Source organism: Cyanistes caeruleus, chromosome 1 (genome assembly GCF_971803275.1).
Source record: "Cyanistes caeruleus chromosome 1, bCyaCae1.hap1.1, whole genome shotgun sequence".
Classification (NCBI taxonomy): domain Eukaryota; kingdom Metazoa; phylum Chordata; class Aves; order Passeriformes; family Paridae; genus Cyanistes; species Cyanistes caeruleus.
The window spans coordinates 49,916,075-49,937,722 of record NC_141701.1 but is presented as its reverse complement, the minus strand read 5'-3'; the positions used below and the strand labels follow the sequence as shown (position 1 = coordinate 49,937,722).

Genomic DNA, 21,648 nt, shown 5'->3' with positions numbered 1-21,648 from the left:
GAGAATTCCAGCCCAAAACCAAGACATCTCCTCAATCCCCTCCTAACTAGAATTTGACTCCTTCTTTACTGACCCCAGTGTCCCACGTTGTTCTCACTTGTCTTCAGACTTTCTTTTTCCTGACTTGGGAGAGAATTGGTGTTCATAGGTTCATCTGTTCTCAAGCTTTATCAACTGAAACAGTTTTTATAGAGTTCTGCAGTGCTGAAAGGTTGCTCTCATCCAGGCTGTGCACTGGGGGGATTGCTCACTGTGCCTCTCACTGCTGCTCACGGGGTGTCTGCAGACGCTGTGCGAGCTGTGCTGACCACCAGCTCCACAAGAAAAGCTGCTGCTGCCGTTCTTGTCCTTCTCTCCACAGCATGGCTGGCTAAAAGTGGCTAAACAAAGTTCCTTGTGAGCCGTGCTGAGGCAGCAACAGCTGAGCACCGTTGTCCTGGTCGCGCTGATTTTTCGGCCCCACAGTCCCGGCCAAGCGGCCACTCCCGGACCGGGCCGCCGGTGACCACTCCTGGTGGTCCCTGGCCACTCCTGGGGCCACTCCCAGTGCTGATATAGCCCCCAGCTGGCATGGCCCAGCGGTGCTGCTGGAAAAAGGACCGCTGGGCTCTGCTGGGAAGGAGCCTGGCCTCGCTGGGAAGAGGCTCCAGCTGCCCACCAGGACAGGCCCCTGGTGAGGGGCTGGGCAGCCCATTCATCACCCCTCAGGGGACAGGAAATCCCGGCCAGGCCACACAGGGCCCGTCCAGCTGGTGCCCAGTTGCCTCTTCCAAAGCTGGAAGCCAAGAGAGAGATTTCCCAGGCTTACCCATCTTTAAAACGTGAATCTCACAGAGGTGGACCCAGCTTCTAAATGTTTCAGTAGGTTGTCAATTCTCAGAGGTAACCAGCTATTGGTTTTTGCTAGGCACAGAGGAAGCTTTTAGCAGCCCCTCACAGAAAAACCATCTCCATGGGTGGCTTCTTCCCTACTCACCAAATGTCAATTAATGCAAAACTAGCACAGTAACTCTACTTTATTTTAAAGTCATAGCACATTTCTCACAAAAAGTCTTCTTGCATTACCACCACAGGCTATAGCTGTATCACTCACAGTTTTGGCTGAGATGTCAGTGGGCATTTAAGTCCCAAGTATGCATGAGGTAAAGCAGAATGAGTAATGTTTGTGATGAGCATAAGGCATGATTGTTATTAATCTCTTCATACTGAGACTGAGCAATGTTCACTTGCTCCAAGTAATTTGGCAGTCACAGCTGCTGGAAATATTTATATGTGCTCTGTGAAAAAGACTCTAACAGACTGTAGTTATAAAACATAAATTGTTCAAACCAAAATGTAACTTCTACTTATTTCCATGGGACTAATAATTCACACAGCCTGTAATTTATTGCAAGTTATGGTTCCTATACTTCCTGCAACTTGTGCAGTATTGAAGCACGGACCTGAATGTGGCTGCAAAGTCCATGTGCAATTGAATTCAGTTTGAAAAACACACACACAATACTGGGCACTCAAGCAGATGAAAGAATCTTGATCAAACAAGCTGGTAAGAATAGCCTGTTTTGGCAGAAATTTTGACAATCCTGTGGCTGAACAATGAATGTTGTTCTCAGACCAAGTCCAACTGTACATCATTGCAGTAGGAGTGTGGCACAGCACAGCCAGTTACTGTTCTAGTGTACAGTAGCTACATCCCATGGATTTTTTCCAATTTTCCAATCACTTTTATACAGACTCTTCAGATTGGAAAATCCATAGGTTTCCTGCCTCAGCCAGAAGCATTATCAGTGTTATAACTTCTTGCTGCAGCAGGCAAACTGCAAATGAAATTGTTTGCCATACCTTCTGCACTATGCTTTTTTTATGTTCCCCAGTCCTTATATTTCTTATTTTGTTAACTGTGTTCACCCATGTTCCTAAGGACATACATTATCCCTGGGGATCTTGTACATTAGTTGATTGTGTCTAAGCCATTATCTCAGAAGCCAAGGGCAGATTATTTTGCCATAGGTTAAACATTACAAGCTACAGTGTATTAGGTTATTTTCAAGCTTCTGCAATGGTAGCAAAGCCAACCTACAGCTGTTAGGGTGCCCTGAAACACCACTGAACAGTGCTGTGTTTAAAGTCAATATAGAAACACAGGCAGGTCTGAGCTTCAGACAGCCAAATTATTATGTTTTTTGACACCAGACTTCATAGGAAACTAGATGAAAAAAGTAATTGGTAATACCAGATTTTTAAACAAAACAAAACAGCCAATGACAACAACAAAAAACCCAAAACTACACCAAAAACCAACCAAACAAACACAACAACAGATCTCCAAACTCTGATCCATTTGCTTGGAATACTCTGTTCTGGCAATTCCTTGTCTGAATTGACACAAAGGATGCTGTCCTAGAAAAGAAAAATTAATAGGTCTCCACAAAGAGGGGAGAACTTAAACTGTTGTGTATGTCATTGCTTGTGGACACCTGTCATATCTGTCACCATGGTCCATACTGACAGTGGAGGGACATGTTTTGTTGGCTACTACATATTATTTTCTCATAGCTACATATGTTTTTTTGTAGTACAGCAAATACTGAGGACTCTTCCAAGCCTCTGGAAGATGCTGAGTAGCCAAGTAACAATAGAGGGAGGAGAAAAGGGAATAACACAACTGCTTAAGTTGTGTTAAATTAATATTTCCAGCACATCATTTCTTTGATATACTTATCTTAGATCTCTTAGCAATTTATAAAACTGTGGCAAAGTATTTTGTTGAAGATTGAGCAACAGATGTATTGATCACAGTTGAAATCTTTTATCCTTAGCAGACACCTCTTTTTCTTCTGGATATGTCTTTGAAGTCAAAGTCACAGCCTTTAATTTGTATGTATTTGCAAGATTAGTCAAAGGGAAATGGCTGGTATATACAAAGTAAGAGACTGGTAACTATTTTCCCTTAGCTATCCTACCCGCAGTTTTCAATTAATTTGACACTCATTTATGTGAAGCTTTTTCAGGTGTTACTGAGATTATGAAAATCATTCTTATCTACAGTTTATATACCTGCATACCAGTAAAGGTTTCTCTGTAGCCACCAAATCCCACAACCAACAGTTAACACCCCTTCATATTGAAGTATCACTAGGTCCAAAAGTGATAACAGGATATCTTTTATTTTGGGCAAACAATAGCTACATGATATAGAGATGAAGCTTACACTAATATGGAACATGGAAGAAGATCCAGACTAATTGACAGGGGATTGCTTTTGTTTTAAACAGTAAAACTAATAGGATTCAGTATAATCATTGTTTTTATTCCACATTGTTCATGTTGTGTAACATGAGGATACAAGTAGCCTCAATACATTGAAGTAATAAATTAAATACTTCTTTTTCAAAATCCAGTCCTGAGAAAGCAGAGAAGGCAGTAATGATACTTACACTGATTCTAATACAGGGGTTTCATTTTTCCAAACTCTCATTAAACTAAATGGAGAGCTAGGATTTTTTTCATCTTCTAAGAAATGAGACTGATGATTTACAGTAATAGCTTTGGATTTATCAGAATAAAATTCCATTACATCTGAAGAGGCCAAGGATGTGTTCAGTCCTATCTTTAACACTGCTTGACAGTGTCTCCTATGGAAATCAATGAGAGCCATTCTAGGTACTTTTGTGGATGCTGGATGTGATTGCTGAACACTATGGCATTTGAGAAGCTCCTGAAAAATAGAGGAGCACACTTTAAAAAAATCCCAAAATGTAGGCTTACATTTTTCTTTCATACTCTAACATACAACTTTTTAATGTTCTTGAGACTACTATGAGACAAAGGCAGAAAACATTATAATTTAAAATCCCCTTTCCCCTCTCCCCTAAAAATACAGTTACACTGGTACTTTAAATTGGTAAATTTATTTCCTAAATCCTTTTTAAAGTATAGAGCCATATTTTTCAGTGGGTTTAAAAGACACTTTCATAGCTCTATGCATTTTTCTCAACCTAAATTTTATATTTTTTTTCTGTATATGAAGTGATGTGTTCAAAACCCAATGTTAGTCAACAAGCCAGTTTTATCTATGCATTACATTATAAGTTATGGGCCCACATCTGCTTCCCTAATGAGGGGCAGTAATTCTAATTAGCAATCCCTAATTCTTTCTCCTGGGGCAATATTCCTACTGACTGTGAGGAGAATGAGTTCAAGCAAATTGCTAGGCAGCAATTTCTCCCAGCTTCATTCCTTTTCCTAACAGGCCTATGGTAGTCTCACAGTGTTTGTATGCACCTCAGGTAACACACATAAATATGAGAAATAAAAGGCTACCTGAAAAAATACATTGTATTCTGCAACTGGGCAGTGACCAATGTCCCATATCTGCATTTAGGAACAGAATAATTGTTCATACTGTGCAGTATCATGCCCTCTTCATAACTGTGCTGCCTTTCAGAACAGGAATTTTGATGGTCTACTGAGGTATCATTTCTCCTTGAAGACCCCATATTTTCATTAACTTGACATTGATTCAAAGTGGTTTTCATTCCACCAGTGCTTTATAAAATTGTTTGTTCATTGCATCCCTCGCTAAGGGCTGACCCACATAAAAGGGGAAGGAGCTGTTTCTATAGATCAAGCAAAAGAATAGTCTGATTTCTAGAAATTTAGAATTAGAGCTTTGGTAATCAGAGCAACTGAGCAGCTAAGACTGCATCATAATGCAAATAAACAGAGGATCGTAGTGAAGATTACTAAAGTAACCTTAATTCTTCCTTCTTTATCCATGGAGTGCTTAACTTCAAAGCACTACTTTTCTTTTCATGTAGGCTTTTGGCAGTTGCAGTATTTCACAGACTCACAAGCCAAGAAGAACTACTATAACCATCTAATTTGACCTCCTATATTAAACAGGACACAATGTGACTTGCTGCTGTTACTTTGAGCCAATTAACTAGGGTGTAAGTGTAACTTTGAAAGGCATCTATTTTTTTCACTTGAGGATTTTGAGATATGAAGAATCCATTAGTGCTCTTGCTGGTTTATTCCAACAGTTAATCATCTGTTAATCACTCTGTTTAAAAATAAAGTATGCATCATTGCTTATCTGAATGGTATCATGGTCACAGCTTCCAGCTACAGGCAATTCAAGTCTTTTGACTAAAGATCCCTTTATTTGCACAGTATTTTCCCTCCATTAAGTGTCTTAGTCTCTGTAATCAAGTCATCCTAACTCATACTCGTTGAAGAAGTGAAACAACTTGTGCTTCTGAAGTCTCTCACTCCAAAACGCTTCCTGCAGCCCTCCAAATAATTTGAATTTTTTTTTTTTCCCTATCCTCTTCAGAACATGGGGAACCAGAAATGTGCTGCATTTCATCAGGAAATGAGAGACTGATATCCATCATGAGTCCAAACCAAAACCATGCACACCTGCCTCAGCTTACCCAGACATATCTATATATCTATATATCTATATATCTATATATCTATATATATCTATATATCTATATATCTATATATCTATATATCTATATATCTATATATCTATATATCTATACCTATTCTTTTTCTTGGGAAAAGCTGCAAAGTTATGCAGCCTTTTTGGGACAGGTACAGACCTATTAGGTTTATGAGACTAATTCTATTTTGTGATACCTGTTACATTCTGCAAAACATTAAATACAGGAAAACAAATTACACAACAACAAGGCTTGCTGCCACCAGTCGTAGAAGTAAAGCAGATGGCAAGGAGAACACTTTGCCACCTGTCACTGTTCTAAGGTCAGGATTCATTGTAGGAACATTGGTCCTTTCACCCAAGGATGTTCAGACCATCCTAAACCAGAGGAACCCTGCTAGAGCTGTTGCCTTTACTAGATCTGTGTCAGTCCAACCTAAGATTTCACCTTCCTACTTCTGTTTTATTTTTTGCATTTGAGGCTTCTAGACAAGATTCCACTTTCTGCAGCATCCCTACCAACATGTGGCAAAAAACATCAGCAAAAAGTGATATTTAAAACAGTCTTTTTGCTACTACAAATGAGTCACTTCTCAGAGTTGCCTAAAGGCAATGTGCAAGGCGTGTTCTTTGGAAAGGAAAAGGTTATAAGCAAGAGTAAGTACCAGAACTTAAATTTCTCATTCTGTGTTTGCTATTACTGTATGTATTCCTGCCATTAGAAGGAAGTTTTGATTCCTTATAATCTCTTAATAATTAAGTTTAAATAAGTGACATTACAGACAAAATTAATTCTTTCTCCTGGACAGCTATTGCCACCTTTAATATAAAAAGACAGTTCAGTGAAGAGAAGTGGAAACCAAAGTTATTCTTTCTTTTCCCACACTTTTAATAACTGGTAATGAAGGTCATGTCTTTGTCCATGAAATTGGAAAGCCAAACCTTAGTTCCTTAATGTTGTATGACATCAGGATAACTCTTTTAGCTTTCTAGGCTGATTTATTCCCTTAAAATTAATCAAACACTTCTTCCATTATCTCAATATTTTTATTCTATTATATTCTATTTATTAATTATTTTTAATTGTTCAGTAATGCACAGAAGATTGTTTGTTTTTCTGCTTCTAGCCAGAGTACAGTTCATCTCAAACGGTCTTCTGTGGTTATGGTGGGTTTCGGGGTTTTTTGGTGATGTGTTATTCCAGTGATCTTTAATGGCTTAGCTGTTAGATGATATCACTTCTGAACTCTACTTTCATTATCATAAAATTGTTTCCACATTTTCTGCAAATATTCAGATTCAACAGTGAGATTGAAAGTGCAGGTGTTAATAGTGTAAAATCTTTCTAATCTCCTTGGAGGAAGGGCTGATGAAGGCTTGAAAGGTACAAACTAAAAAAATAGTAATGCTCTCCATTCTAAAATTCACATTTTATAATGTGAAAGTCTATGGTCATTAGCAAATGTGCAGTAAACTAAATAACCTTCACATAAAATGTCACATATGAAGCCACACAGCTTGTTCACTGTAATGAAACTTTCCACCTCTCTTTAAGGATATGAATGCCAAAAGATGCTCAACAGCTTGGAAAAATATCAGCAGATAAGTGCCTGCAATGAGCTAGTGAAGCAAGCAGCTGTACCACCTAGAAGCAAGCAAGCTGTCTTCTGAGGGGAGCCTGATTCCACTCTACTGATGGCATTTTGTGTGAGGTTTATGAATGCGGGAATACTGGTCATTCAGTGATGTGAAACTATCATATTAGACATTGATTTTAGGTTTTTTTACAGAGCATTGACTAACAAATATAGCAGTGGGGAATTGAATGGATTGTTCTTGATCCAAACAATAAACATCTAACTGTTTTTAAAAAACACATTAGGTTGACAAAGAATAAGGCTGGAGAGGACTGAGGGCTGTAGCTGTGTGATGACTGATTTTTCAATTATAGTCTATCCATAACTATGAGGAACAGTTTCCAATATTCAAATGCAAGATAAAGGCTTGGGTTTTTTACAAAATAAATAGATCCCAGTAAATAGTACTTGTTTCCATTTGGCAAGCTTGGCTCCTTTCAGAAAATGCAGACTATGCCATGTCCAAATGATTATATCATTAGGAAAAATGTATTCAGTAAAAGGGTCATCAGGTATTGGAATAGGCTGCCTAGGGAACTGGTTGAATCACCATCCTGAAGGTATTTTAAAACACATGTAGGTGTGGTGTTAAAGATGTGGTTTGGTGGTGGACTTGGCCATACTTGCTTAACAATAGGACTCATTGATCTTACAGGCTTCTTCCACCCTAAATGACTCTATCATTAAAATTCAAATGTGAATAAAAATCATTTCTGCATAGCCATTATGAGATCCATGATATCTCAGTAACCACAACTCCAGCTCAAAAAGGAGTTAAATTCCTCTGCTCTGCTCATTCTCATGCCAGCAGATAATTCATCCAAAAAAAAAATTGTGTGCCCTATTTACACAAACAAAACGGACAGCATATAAATAATTCACAGAATGGCAGCATTTCCTATTAACTGCATATTGACAGACTCTGACAGAAACATGAAACACGGCTGAAACCACCATATAGGACCAAGTTGTATATGTACTCTGTAAATCAAAAATCCACCTGACCGGTGAATGAGAAATTTGCTCTTTTTTGATGGATCAGGCATAAGGAAGCTGTTAAACACTTGTGGACCAGCTGTTTCTTAGCAGTATGTTATACTGCTGGCAGGTCTGCAGTACAAGCAAGAATCAAGCACAGATACGGCTCTCACCATGTGAGCATTAATGAATTCACCAAAAAAACTTTCTATTCCTCCTATATGTTATACCCTTAAAGGTCAAGAAACACCCAGATTAAGAATGAATGTGAAATTTTAGGCTTTTTTTCCATTTGATACTGCCTAGGATGATTTTATCCCCCTCCTTCTTTCTTCTCTGGGACCTCTCACATCTGTTCAGTGTTCTCTTTTCATTGGGTACTGCAAATAACAGTAGACACTGCTACTCCCTAAATTTTCTAACTGTAGCATTTCTTAGCTTCAGCACCAGAATACAGGATCACAAACGAATCAGGCAGGAAGACAAGGACACAAAAATAAGGACACACAGAGAGAACACCATGGGGAAGGAAGAGAAAGTGAAATTTCATGATATGCTTCTGACACTTGGCATTGGAATGTGGCATCCATCCTTCTTCATTCTCTGTCCATATGGTTCTAATCAAGTAAGGGTGTCAGCGAAGTCAAGAATTGGGCCAAGAGTTAGGTAATTGACAATGAAAGAGAAAGAACAAAAAAGGAAAAATAGGAAAATTAGTGAAATAAAGGGGAGAAATAGATTAAAAAGAGTAAAGAAATAGAGTCCAAGCCCCAAAACATGAAAAAATATATACCCCATAAAAGGGGTAGGTGGAATAGGGATGGGATACAGAGACAGAGAGGATGTTAACATGGACAATAGTAGGGTGTGTGTAACTATGCAAATTACAGCTAGACTTGACTCGATTATGGGATGCCTTGTGCATGCACAGAGCGTGAACTGCCATGTGGCCAGACCTTTTCACCTACCATAATTCTTGATGATCATCTATCTCTAGGTATTATTATACATGACTGTAGATAAACACACCATAGAAGTAGTAGTAGAATTAATTGGTAAGAAAAGTACATAATTAAAGTGCTCTTCTACTGAGAAAATAACAATATTAAGAAAGATTTTACAGATCAGGTTATCTCACGAGGACTCATGTCCCTTCAGGCATTGGTGCAAACTCCAAACTCCAAACTTCTGTTCAGACATTTGGAGGGTGGCATGGCCTCTCACCATCCACTTGTACAGCTTAGCCAGGGGCTGTGCCACCAACCTCCCCAGTTGTCTCTACTATCTCCTCTTTCGTGGGGATATTTGAAAATACAGGCACGAGTAAGTGATGCGAAAACATGACTAACTCACACGCAAATTTCTGCCGGGAAATTTGCCAGGTTGCTATGGGAAACACACTGCAAGGAGCAGCTGCTCCCTGACTTCCCTCCTCTGTCCTAGAACATTCACTTACACTCTCGAGAGGCTTTGCTGTCCTTGCTGACACACAGGAATATGCTAACAGGGTCTATGATTCCCTTTCACAAATACTGGATGGTTTGTATCTTCACCTTTTTTTTGTGCGCTCAGCCTGACAAGAAATTTGATCCATGGAAAATCTGTGTCTTTGTATGATGGTCGATTCTTCAAGGCCAAGATACAATCTCAGCACATGAAAACTGGCTATAATATCATAACATTTCTATTGTCATTTGGAACTCACACAGACGTTATAAACCTAACCATTTCAAACACACAGGAATCCTGTGTGTTTAAGGAAACACTTAATGCATATTTTACACCAGTCATCACTTAGAAAGCAAAGCTTCAGTCTTCCCTGCATGCCATCTCTAATGCCTCATGCATGGTTACACAAAGTGGCACTTGTCATTCCTCACTCCTGCTACACGGTTTTCTAAACAAAACATGCACATCCTACAAAGGACTCTTTTCCCTTACAGATATCCCTGCAATCCAAACAATTTGGAAACAGCCTGTTGGTTCAACCTATCTACAGCATCTACAGTCTAGTTCATGACATAGGAAAACAGCAAAACTACTTCAAAGCCTAAATGTTAATCTGTGCTAGCTGCGTACAGAATAATTTAATAGGAAGAGTGTTTCAGTCAGATACATGATTCAAATATTTCTTCTGCAGAAGGGTATTTTCTAGTAAATAGACTTGATTTTTGCAACTGACATGACTACACATATTAGCTCACAGACATGCTAGTGGAGATGTGAGGGGTTTTATTCTTATGCTTCACCTTCAAAAATACATATTTTTTATCCCAGGTGTTTTCATCCAGAATTTTTATGACATTTACCTTTTGTCTCTTATTTTCAAAACCTAGTGCAACATTCATATGTAGTGAAAAATACGACATACTCTAGTGGGTTTGTGTGACAAGCTTTTGGTAATGGGGTGGAAAACAGAGTTGGCTTCTGTGAAAAGCACTAGAAGGTTCCCGTGTGTCTGACAGAACCAATGCCAGAAGAATCCAAGACGGATCCACTGCTGGCCAAGACTATGCCCATCATTGAGGGTGGTAGTGCCTCTGGGATAATACAGTTAAGAAGCAGGGGCAAAAACTGTGCAACAGAGAGATAGGAGGGAGAATACCTGAAGGAAGCAGCTGTGCAGCTTCACCAAAGTAGGTGAAGAAGAAGGAGAAGGAGGTGCTCAGCACTGGAGAGGAGATTCCCTTGTAGCCCATGGGGCAGCCTATGGTGGGGCAGCTGGTTGTCCTGCAGCCTGTGGAGGTTCATGGTGCAGCAAATATTCACCCGCAGCCCATGGAGAACCCCCAACTGGAGCCGGAAGAAACCCAAATGAAGCTGTGACCCTGTGGGAAACCTGAACTGGAGCAGCTTTTTGGCAGTTGTAGATCCATGGAGAGAGGAGCCCACACTGGAGCAGGTTTGCTGACAGGACTTGTGACCCTGTAAGGGACCCACTGTACTTAAAAGCCTGAATCCCATGGAAAGGATCTCACACTGGAGCAGTTTGTGAAGAACTGCAGCTCATGGGAAGCACTCATGTTGAAGTTTACCAAGGACTGTCACCTGTAGAAAGGATCCCATGCTGAAACTGGGAAAGAGTTTGAGGAGCCCCCTCCCTGAGAAGGAAGAAGCAGCAGAGACAATGTATGGTGACCTGACCCCAGCCCCCATTCCTCATTCATGCAGTTGGTGGGGAGAAGGAGGAAGAGAAGAGAGAAACTGGGAGTGAAGTTTAGCCTGGGAAGAAGGGAGAGGTGGGGAAAAGGTGCTTTAAGATTCAACTTTTATTTCTCATTATTCTCTTTTGATTTGACTGGTAATAAACTAAAATAATTTCCTCAGGGTGAGACTGTTTTGCCCATAACAGTAGTTGGTGAGTGATCTCCCCCTGCCCTTCTATCTCAACACATGTGCCTTTCAATGTACTTTCTCTCCCCTGCTCACCTGACCCTGACTTTGGTGGGCACCAGGCATCCAGCCAGAGTCAAACTACCACACAAGGTTAGACAGTAACAATGATTTTTTTTTTTTTTTTAATTCTCCATAATCCATAGTTACTGACATAGATACTGGATATTGAACATATGCTTCCCCTATTTTAGTATCTCAGTGGGAGCTACTAATGATACAGTTTGAAACATGCAGAAACACAGAGTCAGCAGTAGCCTAAGATACAGAAAAGCAGAGAGAAAAAATGGATAGCTGTACCTTTTGTAAGGTACTGGGTTTTTTATCCTATTACTAGTTTAATTCTGACTACCCACAGCAGAACCTAGCCTGAAAACTTAGACATATCCACACTCTGCTGGGTACAGGTAGAGCAGGAAGAGTGAGTGTTAACAAAATGAAGAGGTGTCATTTGCTAGTCAGTGTGGCAAACCTGCAGCTATATGTTTTTCAGGAGCAATAAGGTTATAGTAGGAGTGTTTGGGACGCTGTCAAAGAAAGAAATAGCACATTGTGAAATTGTAAAAGGGAAGCACCTTCCACAGTGGAGAGTTCTTGTACAGGTTTCAGAAATACTTCAAAGACTTCATGCAATCATTGAATGGTTTGGGTTGGAAGGGAACTTAGAGATCTTCTAGTTCCAACCCCCCTGCCATGGGCAGGAACACCTTCCACTAGACCACGTTGCTCAGTTCCATCCAACTTGCCTTGAACACTTCCAGGGATAAGGCATCCACAACTTCTCTGGGCAACTTGTTCCAGTGCCTCACCACCCTCATGAGGAAGAATATATTCTTCCATGTATTCAACCCAAATATCCCCTCTGAGTTTGAACCCATTACTCCTGGTCCTATTTAAAACAGACAGTTCTGCCTTCTGAATGTAAATCACTGATGTTAGTACAAAAACAAGCCTGTAAGTTTTGACAGTCCAGGCAAAATAGGGACTTAATTTCATTATTTCTAATAAGGGGTGAAAAATGTATTAAAAAAACTCAGCAAAACAAAGTCATCCAGCTGGATCAAATTCACTACATATGTCAGCACATTACACAGAAACCTCTCAGAAAATAGCCCAGGAAGAGGAAGGAGTTATCAACCCAATGAAAAAGGTCAAATTGTTGCCCACAGGAGATGACTCTGCTGTTCCAATGACTTCTATAATTCGATGTACTTTCCAACACAAGTAGTTACCGAGATTTATTTTTTTTCCCCCAAGCAGACCTGCTGCATTTCACACTGGCAGAAACACTGTAAAGTTTTATTTATGTACAAGTTATTCCAGTGAAAGCTGTGCCAGCAGAGTAGCATCTCACGAGACGTTTTTTGGAAAGAAAACCGGAGGTGGGAGATGAGCAGTGCAACAAAAACCTTTATTCCTTCTTAGCGATCGCGTAGTGCCTTTTAAAATTCAACACACTCCCCCACCCCCAGTATTTGCAGGAGGGAGAGCAGGCGGGCTCGGGCGGGCAGAGCTGTTCCGCTCTCGGTGGCAGGCAAGGGACACATCAGGGGCAGGATGGCTCCCGCACCTCCGCCCCTCCGCGGAGGCGCGCGGGCGCGCCCCCGAGCGCCGCCCAACGGCCGCGCCGGCCCCGCCGCACCCGGCTCGGGGCCGAGCCCGCGCCGCGCTCGCCGCCGTGCGCCGCCTGCCGGGGGGAGGCGGTGCCCGCGCTCCGGGCTCGCACACGCGGCGGGCGCAGGCGCGGCGCGGCGGGAACGGCTGCGGCCCGCGCGCCCCCGCGGCCTGAGCCGCCCGAGGGGTGGTGCCGCGCCGCGCGTCCCCCGAAGCGGGGGAAGGGCGATTGGAACTGGCGCGCCGCAGGCCCCCGCTCCCCCCTCCCCGCCGCCTCAGCCTCCTCCTCCTCCTCCTCCGCGCTCCCCGGGCACAGGCGCGCCCTCCGCTCGCACCGCGCATGCACGCACCCCCCGTGCCCCCCCCCGAGTGCGCGCGCGCGCGCACTGGAGTGCTCGTGCAGGAGGCGGCGGTGACGGCCGGAGAGACGCGCGCAGGGCCCCCCCCCCCCGAGACCCCCTCCCCAAATTCCCCCCCATTCCCTTCTTCCCCTCCCTTCCCCCGTCCCCCTCCCGCGCGGCGGCAGCGGCAGTCCCCCCGCGCCCCCCCGGGAAGCGCGGCTCCGCGCGCGCGGGCGGGCGGCAGGTAAGCGCGAGCCCTTTCCCCCTTCCTCCCCCGCACCCCTCCCGCGCCGCGGCCGGGCCGCCGTTGCGCCGCGCGCGCGCGCGCTCTCCCTCGCACGCCCCCTCCCTCCTCCTCCTCCTCCCCCCCCCCCACCACTCCCCTCCCCCGCTCGCCGCCGCCGTTACAGCCCCGGCAGCGCGCGCTGGGTGAGATGGCGCTGCCGCGGGCGCGCCCGCCGCCAGCAGCCCCGGCGCCGCCGCCGCGCGCCTGCCTCCCGCGGGCGGGGGGAGGGCCAGCGGGAGGGCGAGGAGGAGGAGGAGGAAGAGGACGCGTCCGGCGGCGGATGCGCACGCTGGGGCGTGCGGGTCCCGCGCGGCGGCGGCGGCGGCGGTGGCCGCCGCAACAAAGGGGCGCGCGGCCGCGTCCAGGCGGCGGGAGCCGCGCGAGGACCGTGGGAGCGGGGGAGGGAGAGAGAGAGGGAGGGAGGCACGGGAGGACGGACGGACGGACGGAAGCAGGGAGCCGTCCCCGCGCAGCCCCGTGCGGCGGCGCGGCGGGAGCGCCGGGCTCGCTCCGGAGAGCCGCCGCCTGGCGCTCGCGGGCGCCCCCGACGCCGGGCCGGGAGCGCGGGCGGCGCGGCAGGGGCCGGCCTGGTCCCCGCCGGGAACCCGCCCGCGCCGCGCCCGCGGGTGCGTGGAGCGGGCGTGCGCCTCCGCCGTCACGGGCACGGCGAGAGCAGGCGCGGGGAGGCACCGAGCGCGTCCCGAGCAGTCCCTGAGAGCCCCGAACACACCTCCCCGCGGCCCTTGCGGAGGTAGCGGCCGTGGAAAAAGTGTGTGGAGGAATAAATCTGAATTGCCCAGTGGAATAAGTAACCAGAGCTTCTTTTAGTCAGAGCTGGAAACGCTCTGGGCAAGTGCCTGTCCTGCTCCGTTCGCAAGGACTAACTTTGTTCTTGCCAGTTACACACCACTGTGTACTCCGCAGCCCTCTTTTCAGCCAATTCCTTCTCTAATTATTTCTCTGTTAGTGTCGACAGAATTGCAGCAAAATTGCATACTGCTTAACAGGACGGTGCAATTGCTGCTAGATTATTACCAGTGACGTTTTGCTGCTTGCTTACAAAAGAAAGCCATTTTTCCATCTTGCAAAGAACTCTGAAAAGATCCCGTTGAAACAGTTGTTTGTCCTGCCATCTTCAATGCTGTAAGAATACATTTTCCTGGGCCAGCAGACCCTGGCAGCCCATACATATATACAATATTGCTTTCTGGTTTTGTTTCCTTTTGTATATTTCAAATATTTACATTCTTATTATCTGGCTATCTTAAAATGTGATTATTTAGAACTAAGAAAATAATTTAATTTGGCTTTTTGGGGTTTTTTTAGTAGTTTTTCTGTGTAGCCGGGGTCACTTTAGCAGATGTGCCAGATCTGCAGACGCATATGTAGGGAGCCAGGTGTTCCCATGCTGTGTGAAATACACATCACCAGGAGTTGCAAACCTCTCATCACACCTGTCACCTGCTTCTGTTTCATATATGGTTAAGGATAAATTAGAATTTAAGGAAAAAATTCCCAGGAGATCTGTGCTAGGTGGTACAAGATTTATTCCAGACCACGTATTAAATTTCCCTCCTCTCTGCTGCGTTTCCTGCTTTGGCACAATTCGATGTCTGTTGGGATTGAATGATTTCAAATTGTGTCTTGCATTATCCTTCTGTTTTCTGGTATCTCCATAGTTTGGAAATCTGGTACACTTATCTCTTTCCCTGGTCCTGGATGCACATTCATCCCTGTCCCTGGTCTGCTGTCCTTTGGGATGCTTGGTCTGCTTGCATCCCTCTGCTAGGCTTGCTCAGCATTCTGGTTCAGCAGAAGACTGATCACCTTCTTGATGGGTTGGTTACTTCATTAATTGTGGCGATTCCTGGGGAGGATTTTCAGACCCTTAGATTTAGTGCAAAGTTACATATCAGGAAGGTAGAACCAGGGAAGTGCAGTAGCCATAGGAAAGTAAACACGTGGAGTTATCCTCTATAGTTGTCTGTAGTATCTCTGAAAAAATAAATGGGTATTTTAGCAGTGTATTTTATCTAACTTTAAATAGTTGAAAATGCTGTCTTTTAACACTCAAATTTAAAATAATTTTTGGAATAGATCTTATCATTTCTTGAAATGTTATTATCTTCCCATCTTTCAGGCTGAAGGTGGCCCGTTCTGAGATTAATTTAATAATCATTTGCTTAGAAAACTTCCTGCATTGTTCATGGTAAGGTTTATATTTGATATTTCAAATTTTTGTTTGTTGTGTTGACTCATTTAGAGTATTTCTTACACATTCTTTAGTGTTACCATATTAACTATATATAACTTTAGTTATAATAATGACTTATGAGTTGGTCATACATTTACTGAGAATTGCAGTTTTAAAGAGAAAGTTTTCAATTTTGTGTAAATGAACCAATAAAGTTTTGAATAACTGTAAATTTTATTGCCTAAGAAAAGAGCTTTATGAATTCACAATTTTAAAATCAGTTTCAGAGTAATGCTTTTAGAGTCTAACAAGCTTTTTGTGGCTATTTTATGCAAAAAAAAGTTTTGGTTTTTTTTTAATGATGGAAATTACGTCATTTCTTGGGGTTTTGTGATTTAGACTGCTTCATAAAAGTCACAAAATTTTCCTGTTAATTTACAGGAGTTTTTCATCAGTATGTCTGAAACCATTAAATATAATGACGACGATCACAAAACTGTGTTCCTGAAAACATTGAATGAACAACGTTTGGAAGGAGAATTTTGTGACATCGCTATTGTGGTTGAAGATGTTAAGTTCAGAGCCCATAGGTGCGTGCTTGCTGCCTGCAGTACCTACTTCAAAAAGCTTTTCAAAAAGCTTGAAGTTGATAGTTCATCAGTAATAGAAATAGATTTTCTTCGTTCTGATATTTTTGAGGAAGTTCTCAATTACATGTATACTGCAAAGATTTCTGTTAAAAAGGAGGATGTAAACTTGATGATGTCTTCAGGCCAGATCCTCGGTATTCGGTTTCTCGATAAACTCTGCTCTCAAAAACGTGATGTGTCTAGTCCTGAGGAAAACACACAGTCCAAGAGCAAGTACTGCCTGAAAATGAACCGTTCTATGGGGGAACCCAATGATACCCAGGATGATGAGGTGGAAGAGATTGGAGATCATGATGACAGTCCATCAGATGTGACAGTGGAAGGCACTCCCCCAAGTCAGGAAGATGGTAAGTCACCAACCACTACCCTGAGAGTGCAAGAGGCAATTCTGAAAGAGTTGGGAAGTGAAGAAGTTCGAAAAGTAAACTGCTATGGCCAAGAAGTAGAGCCTATGGAAACAACGGAATCGAAAGACTTAGGATCTCAGACCCCTCAGGCACTCACATTTAATGATGGCATAAGTGAAGTGAAAGATGAACAGACACCAGGATGGACCACAGCAGCCGGGGATATGAAGTTTGAGTACTTGCTTTATGGCCACAGGGAACACATTGTATGTCAGGCTTGTGGCAAGACCTTTTCTGATGAAGCGCGTTTGAGAAAACATGAAAAGCTACACACTGCAGACAGACCATTTGTTTGTGAAATGTGTACAAAGGGCTTCACCACGCAAGCTCATTTGAAAGAACATTTGAAAATACACACAGGTTACAAGCCTTACAGTTGTGAGGTGTGTGGGAAGTCTTTCATTCGTGCACCAGATCTAAAAAAGCATGAAAGAGTTCACAGTAATGAGAGGCCATTTGCATGCCATATGTGTGATAAAGCTTTCAAGCACAAGTCCCACCTCAAAGACCATGAAAGAAGGCATCGAGGAGAGAAACCTTTTGTCTGCAGTTCCTGCACTAAAGCATTTGCTAAGGCATCTGACCTAAAACGGCATGAGAACAATATGCACAGTGAAAGAAAGCAAGTTACAGCAGCCAATTCCATCCAGAGTGAAACAGAACAGTTGCAGGCAGCAGCCATGGCTGCTGAAGCAGAGCAGCAATTAGAAACTATAGCCTGTAGTTAGAAACTAAAGCTGGAACTTTATCAGAAATAATATAAGAAATTAAATGGAACAAAATCTGTTGTTGATATACATTTAGACTGAGAATCTTTTCAAGAAAGCATATTTTTAGAGGATTTGAATGTTACATAGGAATACATAGCATCGCTTGGTTAGGTATTTTAAAACATTTCAGAGATGGGTATTCTTAGAATGTGAAACAGTTTTTCATTAGCAGTATAATGCACTAAATAACTGCTTTTATTCAAGAATGTGATCAAGTTCTCTATAAAACAGGGATCATCACTGGCCGATACTTTGCTTCATCCAGTATGGAATACTGAATATGACGTAAACATTGCAATCAGTGAGAATCTGAGTTATGTTTGAAAATGCTGGGTTCTCAGAAATCACAAACATGAAAAGAAAGGATTTGGTTTTCATAATTCTGAGGTGTTACACCTACAGTTTTTTGAGAAGCGTACATGTGAGTCCCTAAGCTTTTTAATTCCTCCTTTTTCCACTTAAGATAGGTTGGAACAACAAAGTGTAAAGGAGAATGGTAATCAAAATTAAATTGCTTCTTATTCCATTCCCTCAGATATCCTCCTATTTTTATAAAGGTGTCAAGTTTTAATTAAATATTTCCATTATTGAAAAAACGGCATTATTCACAGGGGTTCTGGCTGGCAAAGCTGAAGTGTCATGGCATTCACCAATTCCTTCTGTGGGCAAAAATATTTGCCTGGTTTGTTTTTATGTTCACTTTTATGCAGGGTCCCAGAGATGGGACTGGGCCGCAAAGGAAAAAGGGTGCAGCATGGAGACATGCTCCTTACTCAAACCCAGTAAAAATCAGTAAAAGCTAATACAGCTTGAGATGGTTTTTTATTATGCAGCTTTCTGGTCACCTAACCTAGCACAGTGAAAGCAGAGGAGTGTCTGCACCAGCAGGTGACCAGGTGTCACTGCCAGGCTCCCAAAGCTGAAGGCATGGGTGTCACATACCTGCCCACAGGGCTCAGCTGGGGTTTGTGTCATGGCTGGTCGTACAGCTCGTAGGTCCTGTTCAAGTTTAAAAGCTTCCACCTTTTGACACACCACCCTTCATCAAGAGGGAGACTTCAGTGAGCGAGTTCTGTCATAATTGATCCTGGGTGAGTGTTCACTATTGGTCAGTTTCTTAGTCTATTTTGTAAGACCAGCTGGGGTACATGCTGATAACAATAGTTAACTCACAGAGTCAACAAAATAAGTGGTCTGCAGTCTGCTACTTGTAGTCATCAAGAGAAGGCACAATAACAGTGGCAATGTAATCCAAAGGTATATTGAGCCTTTATTTTAAATTTGTAAATACTACAACTGTTGTGAAAACTTCAAATGAAGTTGGAATGGGAAAAAAAACCACACTCTTGGGCACATGACTGGTAACATTGGTCACTTGTGATACCTGTAGCATATCAAAGTGTTAGACCAGTTTCTGATAAGTTACTGTGTGGTAGATCACATCTTGCTTTTCTAAATAGAAATTTAAAATAGTGTTTTTGGAACTGTTATATGGAACTTCAATTATTGAGGGATTTTTATTTGGTTGAGATTTTTTTTACAGCTTCATTTTATTCATGTATTCATCAGGTTAAGCAGTTATCTTAAAATGCCAGTAATTGTTCAAACGCTGGTCTGTAAATAAAACATGACCTTAATATTTTAGAAAATGTAAACTTTGGACCTTTACCAATATATTTTTTTAAAATGTTGCTTCATTTTACATTCAGTAATATTAGTTTGTAAACAAACTATACATTTTGTACCTGTGCAACATCAGAGGATGTGTATTCATTGCATTTTATTGGTTCTCTTGAGGAACATGATAAATGACCATTGTTAAAATGTTTTACTGTATATGATCATAGATATAAAGATAGTAGGTCCAAAATAGGATCTACTCTTTTTTTTTTTCTAAATATATTAGTCTTGCTGTGTTTTCTTATCTGAAATTGTGTGCGCTTTTTCTTAGGTAAGTTTGGGTTGATAAGACTGTACAAAACAAATCTGTTCTGGTAAGAGTTCAAAAGTGTAAAATGTGAAGAAAGTAAATTTTCTCAGGATCTGCCATGAAGACTGCAAGAAGCCATGAGCTTAAATTACAGCAGTAAACAATTATGTTAGAACAAAAAGACTTTTAAAGGATTTTAATAATGAATCAGTAAAAGAGAATGCCTGGGGAGGTACTGTAATCTCCACTAGTTGTCACATTCAAGAATGGGTTAGACAAACATGTATTAGGAATGGTTTAAATATGATTAATTCTGCCTTGAAGCTGAGGGATCAGCTCAATAACCTCTCAAAAAGAGCCTCATTGGGATTTTTATTTTTATTTTTATTATTATTTTTTTGGAAAGTGATAAATTAAAATGGAGCTTGCTGGGACAGCAGACACTGGAGTGGAAAGACTGAACTCAAGTATTACAGTCAAAGAAAATTGTTCCTGACTTTTGAGCACAAGTAGTCAGGCTGTGAATTTGAAATTGTTATAGAAAAGCAGACTTGCATTGGAAGACTCACAGCAGAAAGTGTGAGAACATTGTGTATAACATCAGAGTAAATTCTGCTTTTGTTACAGCTTATAGCTGTAAAAGTTACAAGTATGGAGGCATGGAGTTATCCTTAGCTGTATATATATTCTTGTTAATGTGTTCTAAACTAGTCTGTATGTTCTGAAGAAATGTTAGCCTATATATTGTGGGGTGTATATATGAAGTTCAGGTAAATTTGCCTGCATCTTACAACACTCCTGCTCCCATCTCTCTCCTCTCTGTGCCAAAAGACACCATGCATGAAAGCAGGTGTGCATCAGCTCCAAGCCAGTGAGATTTTCCAGTGTGATAAACTGTAAGCTGTGAGTTGTGTTGATTGAGGAATGGGCACATTTTTATTTTTGCTTAGACAAGGATGGCCATTTCTTTAGAGTTTGAGACACTGGATGAGATTCTGTCCAATTATTGGAAATTTTGCTGTTGGTTCCATTGGGGCCAGACTAGACTAACATTCCTTAGGAGGTTTTCTGTTTGGATTTTTTAAAACAGAAAAAGGAACAAAAACAGATAACAGATTTTTAACAGCAATATTGGCTTAATTTCTCATCCTGATTGTATGGGTATAGTGCTGATTATTTGGCACTACTCAGTTTGGAAACCAGAAGTTCAGGAAAGAATACCTTTCAGCCCTTCTCCACTCCCCAGCCCTTCTTTTACATACTATTTTTATCAATATTTTAAAAAAATATTAGAAAATGAAGCAACTCAAAATTGAGTGAGTACTTGTGATTTTGTTTTTCTGTTTAAATCTTTTAGAAAGGTTTAGACCTATTGGTCAGTGTTTTAAAGGTTGTTTTGTGAAAAGGAATTCCTCATGCTCGCTTCAGTAGCAAAAGGTTGACGTCAGCTTCTTTTTGTTCCAGTAAGGTAGGCACAGAGTGCTAAATACTCCTCAAAATCTTGCCATTTATGTAGCCAAACTGGAGTTCTTCTGAAGATCTGGCAACAGTTTTCTAATACAGAGATTGCTTTCATGATTCCATTAAGTAAGGATACTTAAAATTAATAGAGTTGTGTGAAATACAGAATAAAATAGCAGATTATATGAGAAACTCTAAGGTTAGAGTATACTTTTAGTGGCAGATTATCTTTTATTAAGTATTCTATTACTGCAGACATCTGTAGGTTTGTAGAGAAGACAAAGCATTTATGAAAGAGACTCTACTCTTTAGTAGAGTATCTTTAGCAGTATCATCTACTGCTTGCAACAGATGACTTTTCTGAATGTAAACATTTACAGACAAGTACAGAACAAGATAATTCTGCCAGAAAGATAAAGACAGATCTAAGGAATTTTCATCTTTTTCAGTTAGTCCTTAGATCACTGTAGTGTGCCCAGTCAGCCAGAAATGTGAACATTTCATTATAAATTCCATTACAGCAGTTGGTCTGTCA

The 21,648-nt window shown here is 41.9% G+C and overlaps 1 protein-coding gene and 1 long non-coding RNA gene across 5 annotated transcripts; both read left to right on the top strand.

The window, feature by feature from the left end:
* Window positions 1-5,933: 5,933 nt before the first annotated feature.
* On the top strand, window positions 5,934-11,399 carry LOC147655497 (uncharacterized). Its single transcript, XR_015287625.1, has 2 exons — window positions 5,934-6,109; window positions 7,008-11,399. It is a non-coding gene; the product is annotated as an uncharacterized LOC147655497 (long non-coding RNA).
* Window positions 11,400-13,193: 1,794 nt separating this feature from the next.
* Window positions 13,194-19,620, top strand: ZBTB14 (zinc finger and BTB domain containing 14). Of its 4 annotated transcripts, XM_086891678.1 has the most exons (4): window positions 13,819-13,844; window positions 15,381-15,539; window positions 15,842-15,910; window positions 16,337-19,620. In XM_086891678.1, exons 3-4 carry the CDS (start codon window positions 15,908-15,910, stop codon window positions 17,678-17,680), a joined length of 1,347 nt encoding a protein of 448 aa, XP_086747804.1. In that variant the 5' UTR covers window positions 13,819-13,844; window positions 15,381-15,539; window positions 15,842-15,907; the 3' UTR covers window positions 17,681-19,620. The 4 variants fall into 4 exon arrangements, with proteins under 4 accessions (XP_086747794.1, XP_086747809.1, XP_086747804.1 ...); XM_086891668.1 differs by lacking the exons at window positions 13,819-13,844; window positions 15,381-15,539 and adding an exon at window positions 13,194-13,659; XM_086891683.1 differs by lacking the exon at window positions 15,381-15,539 and having other exon boundaries at window positions 13,702-13,844.
* Window positions 19,621-21,648: the final 2,028 nt, after the last annotated feature.